The following is a 6,150-nucleotide window of genomic DNA, read 5'->3' as shown; positions in this document are numbered from 1 at the left end:
GAACAAGAACGTGTAACTCATATTTTTCCTTCTGAAAATCCTGGTGTTGCGCCTCATAGTGATAGAAATAATTCCAGATATTTAGTACAGATTAAGGGATTGTCAGGAACAACATATATACTCTTTCCTGACATAAACTACTGTATTTGTGGTTCTTTTAGGTATTAGAACTTCTAAATTTTTTAAATACTCAATAATAATAATGAAATATTTTTAGGTGTCAAGTATTAAATAATAGATCTTTGTTTACTTGCAAACATGTTTTAGCAGCTTGGTTAGCTGCAGTTACTAAAAAAAAATTATCTCATCAATATATAACAGAAAAACAATTTCAAAATTTGTTATTATATCAAGTTTCAAATAAACAATATGTATCCTGAAGTAGAAACTAATTCATTAGTTGCAAAATTAGGAAATCTTAAAACCATAGTACAATTATTAAAAGCAATTAATTTTAAAGAGGTACAATTATATTAAAACATTTTATTGAAATTTTTAATAATAAATAAAATATATTTGATTTGAAAAATTTATTTATTTTATTTATAGAATGCTACATGTTTTGGTACTGAAAATGGTTTGAAAATAACTGTAGAAGATGCAAAATGTATGCAAGCTAGTGCTTATATTCCAACTCATGTATTTCAAATATTTAATTTGAAAGAAGATGTAATTTTTAAAGTTAATTTAAATATATTAGTGGAATGCCTTTGTATGTTCTGGAGTAATATAAATTGCCAAGGAAGTTCTGTAGCTTTGCAACTTTTTTATAAAGTATACATATAGTGTTAAAATACATTATAAATATTATGAATATAATTAAATTATGTTAAAAATATTAATAAGAAAAATTTTCAATAGGGTATTGGACATCCTGTAACAGTTCTTATTGAAGAAGATGGTATTATAACAGATTGTTCTTTAAAAACACAAGAACCTGATGAGTTGTTAGATTTTCATCTTGAACCGGAAAATGTTTTGAATAAAGTAGTTCTTCAAACTGAATTGTTAAAAGATATCTTATCTGAGCTTGATTCAAGTAGTGATTTGATTGAGGTAAAGCATAATTTAATGTTTAGTAATTCTATTATAAGTCCTATAATTTTACATTTTGATAATGTTGCAGCTATTTTTATCTCCTTCTCCACCTTTCTTTCGTATTAGTACAGCTGGTTTAGCTGGAATTTGTCATATTGAATTACCACATGATGGTGAATTGATTGATAATTTCCAATGTACTTCAACAGCTACATCAAGTTATAAACTTACACATATTAAGCCAGCTATGAAGGCATTATCATGTGCAAATAAAGTTTCATTGAGAACTGATTCATTTGGACTGTTATGTTTTCAATATATGGTTAAGACTGATGAAGGGCATACATGTTATATAGAATATTATGTAAGTTTATATTTATTAATAAATGTAATGTAGAGCTAGATATAAATATATATACAAATAAAATATTTCAGATTTCTCCAGTGATAGATCCTGATGAATAATTTGGAATGGTGATAGGATGATAAATATTGATTAAAAATTATTTCAAAATGTTCTTTTATTTTATCAGATTTGTAATTAAAGCTTTCCATTCATTGTATCACATAAAAAAAATACCTTTATATGAAATTCAAAACTATTCTTTATTGTGAATTCGCTTAATATACTCACAATGAATATGATGTACATAAAAGCATATGAATGATATTTAAAGATGCATAAAAAAATATATAAATTTTCAATATATTTTTAAAACTCTATGTAATAATCTTTGTCATACATGTGAATATAAACTAATATTACTTAATAATATTTCATATATTTCGTAATATCAAGTATTATATTGCGAAATACCATATTTTTCAAACAATATAAATGATATTTATATATTCATGTATTATTGTGCGTATAAAAAACGTTTATATTATTTTTTTTTATTTTTCAAAAATATTGTATTGCCATTAGCGAAAAAAATTTTTAAATCATCAAATAATTCATTAGCTGAAGAAGTTATTTCTTTAAATAAAATTTTTAGTCTTGAACCTTGTATACTCTCGTACATATAATATCGTCAACTTTCATGATCTGTAACATGAAACAAAAAAATATTAATTTTTATATATATATGTAAAATTGTACTTAATATTTAAAATTATTTTTATTATATATTATATTATTTATATTATATTATTATTATTATTATTATTTATATATATTATATTATATTATTTTATATGAATTCAAGTATATACTTTTTTAATCTTATATTTTTTTTAAAACTCTCTTTCAAATTTGAAACAATTATTAATTCTATTATTGAACTTGTTATTACATTGTTCAAGTCACGAAGAGCACGTAATAATTGGCGGACCTTTTGACCAATGATAGACATTATTATCATTAGATGTTTGCTCTGTTATCTTTCGTTGTGTCATTTAACTCTACAGAATTTCTATTGCATAAAATGAAATTCAATTACTGAACTTCTAATTTTTTAATGATCGAGATTATTATCCAAGTTTTTATTAGATTTAATATTTATGATTAAACCAAAGTAATAATAAAAGAATAAGATATCAACTTAAAATATAAAGATTATATTAAATTTTTTTCTTTCTAATTTGTTTATAAATTTTTTCCATACGTACCGCTTTCATTTCTGTTGATGAGAATTCTCTTTCAATTGTGGTCTGCTTCTCTCCTTTTTGTACTTGAATAAGTTTATTTCCATCTAAAGTGCAGACGCTCTTTACTTTTCTTCCATCTACCGTTTCTTCTTCAAATTCCTCGCCAAGCTTGAATTTTATTTCAGTGTTCTTGAATGGGCTAGTCGTTTTCAACGTATAGAGACCATTATTCTCCGACAGTTCAACTACGGGACTTACACTACTGCCCACTTTACGTGTCATTATACCTACACCTAAAAAAAAAATTATGTTTAAAAAAATATATAGATTTTAATATATAGAAGCTCATTTTAAACTTAATTGTTTATAAATCAATCGTAATATATTAAAAATTTTAATTATAATATTTAAATTGTAAATTATATTGAAAACATTTTATGTAAAATAATTTTTTCTTAATCGAAAAAAATTTTCATACCTAAAGCTTTCATAAATTCGTCAAAATTTTCACTCGATTGGAGTTTATAACGTTTTCTATAAAAGGCCGAAAGCATTTTGAACGAATCAAGTGTGACGCGTCTTCAATGAGAGTAAAGTTAAGACTGAACACCAGCAATGCTATTATCATATTTTATATTCTGAACAATGAAATTAATTTCGCATGTTAATTTAAATGGCAAATACTTAAACTTTGAAGTTTGAACTTTTCTGCGATATTATTTATGATTATTATGATTTTATGATGTATTACGCATATCTTTGAAAACAAAAGTTGTAAAGTTACATTAATCTTGTTTGCGCGAGTTAAATTACACTGGATATATGATATTTGTTTGCAACATTTTTTATGTATAGTTTATAAAAAAAATAAAAGACTACTATATATTTAACATGATTCATGTTATATAACTATATATCATTGATATTCTTAGTCATACCTCTTAAAGATGATCGCAAATATAAAATCTGAAATATAATCATTGCAAATTTGCTAAAAGTATACGTATTTTCATATATCCAAATATTATATAATTTTCAATCACTCTTGACTTGAGGAAGAAATAATTTATATTCCTTGTTCATATTCGTCAACATTTCAACGTGTGGGCGATGTCGATCAAAATGAATTTGTACTTTTATTTAATTTCCGGTAATCTTATGAAATAACCAGTTATAATGTAATGAGAATGCGAAAATATTGCAGATTCTCTTATACAACTGTTTTGTTGATAGTTATGTGACAAATGAATTATTTGCACTTTCTAATGTTATATTTGTTTGTTTCATCGACTATTGTTGACAATTTTCTAATGTTATGTATCTTATCCTTTATTTGAAATTCTATTTTATCTTTTACAATACGGTCAATATATTTTTATTAACTCAACTCTATAAGTACCATACATTAGTTCGATTCGACTGACAATTGCGATTTATTAATCTCGCCGGTAAATTAATTCAAGTGCTAAATTGGAGTACAATCGGACTCTGTCTGTAGCACATGGCGGGAATTAAGCGTGAGGTCAGGTCGTTGCACAGCCATAGGAGCATAGTTCAACATATTAAAATTGATTATCTTATTTATCATTACAATACATCTAATATTATAAATGAGATCGTTCGTTTATAGCCAAATTAAATTTTCTAGTGACGGAATTCCTGATCATTCTATAACATTAGTTATTCATATTCTTTAAGTTTATCTGACAACATCAAAATATTTTAAAATTTATTATTTTATTTTATTTGATAACATTAATTATATATCTGTTTAATATTATATAATAGATACTTAAATCATCTAAACAACATATTACATTAATCATTAAAATTAATTTTATAAGCAATCTCATAATTATATTTCAATAATAATTTTTTGTAATACTTTTTTATCAAATTGTCATTAGAATATTCATCTTATCAAGCAAAATATCGTTAATGTCATTTTGTGAAATATGTGATATGTAATGTTTTTTATGAATATTCTATTTTAATTGCGGTATATAAAATGTATGCTATTCGATATCAATGACTCGTTGATAATGTAATCTCTCGGTCAAAATTCATATAATGATATGTAACATATCGCAAATAGAATTTATCGTTGCACTTTCTAAAAGCATGTCTATGTTCAAGTATGAGTCATGAAGAAACATTCTTCCGCGTTAAAACGCAATCAAATTAACTTATTATTTATTCATACTTACCGAGCGCTTTCATGAAATCGTCAAAATTTTCGCTGCTGTACAGCTTGTATCTTTTTCCAAGGAAGTCCGGCATGACGATCGATTAAATTTGTCTGGACTCGAACACGTGACCAAGGAATATAGGTCTGAAAGGACGATAGTTATGATTATACAGAGAAATAATAAAAAAAATTAGCCGATGTTCACCGTTTTGTCGCCGGCTTTAGACTGACTAGGATCTGGGAGGACGAAGTGCGTTAAAGGTACACTCTGTCTCACACTGACTATATATATATATATATATATCTCTCTCTGTCTTCTCCCTCCCTCTTTCCTTTCGATGTCCTCTCTCACTCCATTTCGTTCACCCCCTTTTCACCGTTCCCTCGATCGATCTCTCTTTCTCGCTCGTCTTTCCTCATGTTTTTTCCATTTCCTATTCGAAAATCTTTTATCTTTGTTTCATCGCGTAGCTCGCATGTCGAACAGTCCCCTCCTGAGATATTCGCAGCTGCTGCAAGAAGTTTTTCTTTTGTTCTTATATGAACTTTGGAATTTCTTTTTCTTTTTTTTTTTTTTACGCGTCTTTTTTGTTTTTCACTTCTATTGTAATAGTATGATCATAATAGTTTGTAGGATTATATTGAAATAAGAATATAGCATATTAGAAAATGACGGAATACATATTTAAAAATCAATTAAGAACTTTGTAACTTTGTATTGGTCACGTATACAATATTTGATGTACAATAAATGTTTATTTTTTTATTTAAATTGTTTTTTTATGAAAGAATTTTTAATTATAATATATAATATTTTTTTTGACATTTAATGATTTAAATACTTGATTGTAACTAAAATCATTATTAAATATTATATTATATATTTAATTATAATATATTTTTAAGCATAATATGTTTCTGATCATGCGCAAATTCAACAGACTATGCCGAAGGTCGTTTATTGGATAACGAGCATTTGCGCGCGATATGTCAAATAATCGTGATATTTTACAATTAAACTAGAAGTTTAATTATTTCTAACAGCGTGTTAAACATATTAAACGATTAATTAGTTTTCATCACAAAAATTTATATATATATTACATGACTTTTACTTATAATACGTCATCATCATATGATTCAATTTAAAATATATCCTAAAAGTTAATTTGTATTTTCTATTTATGAAAAACATTGTAAACAAAGATATTTCTACAAGATCTACAAGGGAGATAAGACGATATAACGTTTCATTCAATGGATAACCGGCGTCGATTTCGCTGCGTTTGCCAAACGGCCGGACATGGTCGATAATGGCGCGGTGGAAACGCGAC

General features: G+C 25.8%; 2 protein-coding genes across 3 annotated transcripts; one reads left to right on the top strand and one right to left on the bottom strand.

Annotated features, from left to right (window-relative positions):
* The first annotated feature begins 235 nt into the window (after positions 1-235).
* Positions 236-1,747, top strand: LOC107996821 (cell cycle checkpoint protein RAD1). The gene is made up of 5 exons (XM_028666165.2): positions 236-462; positions 550-774; positions 862-1,056; positions 1,127-1,402; positions 1,474-1,747. Exons 1-5 carry the CDS (start codon positions 370-372, stop codon positions 1,501-1,503), a joined length of 819 nt encoding a protein of 272 aa, XP_028521966.1. The 5' UTR covers positions 236-369; the 3' UTR covers positions 1,504-1,747.
* LOC107996822 (probable fatty acid-binding protein) lies at positions 1,626-5,430 on the bottom strand. Of its 2 annotated transcripts, XM_017055094.3 has the most exons (4): positions 5,022-5,430; positions 4,836-4,960; positions 2,650-2,921; positions 1,626-2,086 (listed from the first exon to the last, which is right to left on the bottom strand). In XM_017055094.3, the coding sequence occupies exons 2-4, from the start codon at positions 4,906-4,908 to the stop codon at positions 2,033-2,035; spliced, it is 399 nt and encodes a 132-aa protein (XP_016910583.1). In that variant the 5' UTR covers positions 4,909-4,960; positions 5,022-5,430; the 3' UTR covers positions 1,626-2,032. The 2 variants fall into 2 exon arrangements, with proteins under 2 accessions (XP_016910583.1, XP_016910582.1); XM_017055093.3 differs by lacking the exons at positions 4,836-4,960; positions 5,022-5,430 and adding an exon at positions 3,107-3,405.
* Between the last annotated feature and the right edge of the window lie 720 nt (positions 5,431-6,150).

Source organism: Apis cerana, linkage group LG2 (genome assembly GCF_029169275.1).
Source record: "Apis cerana isolate GH-2021 linkage group LG2, AcerK_1.0, whole genome shotgun sequence".
Classification (NCBI taxonomy): Eukaryota; Metazoa; Arthropoda; class Insecta; order Hymenoptera; family Apidae; genus Apis; species Apis cerana.
Note: the sequence above shows the minus strand (reverse complement) of the source record. Positions and strands in the feature narration are given on the sequence as shown.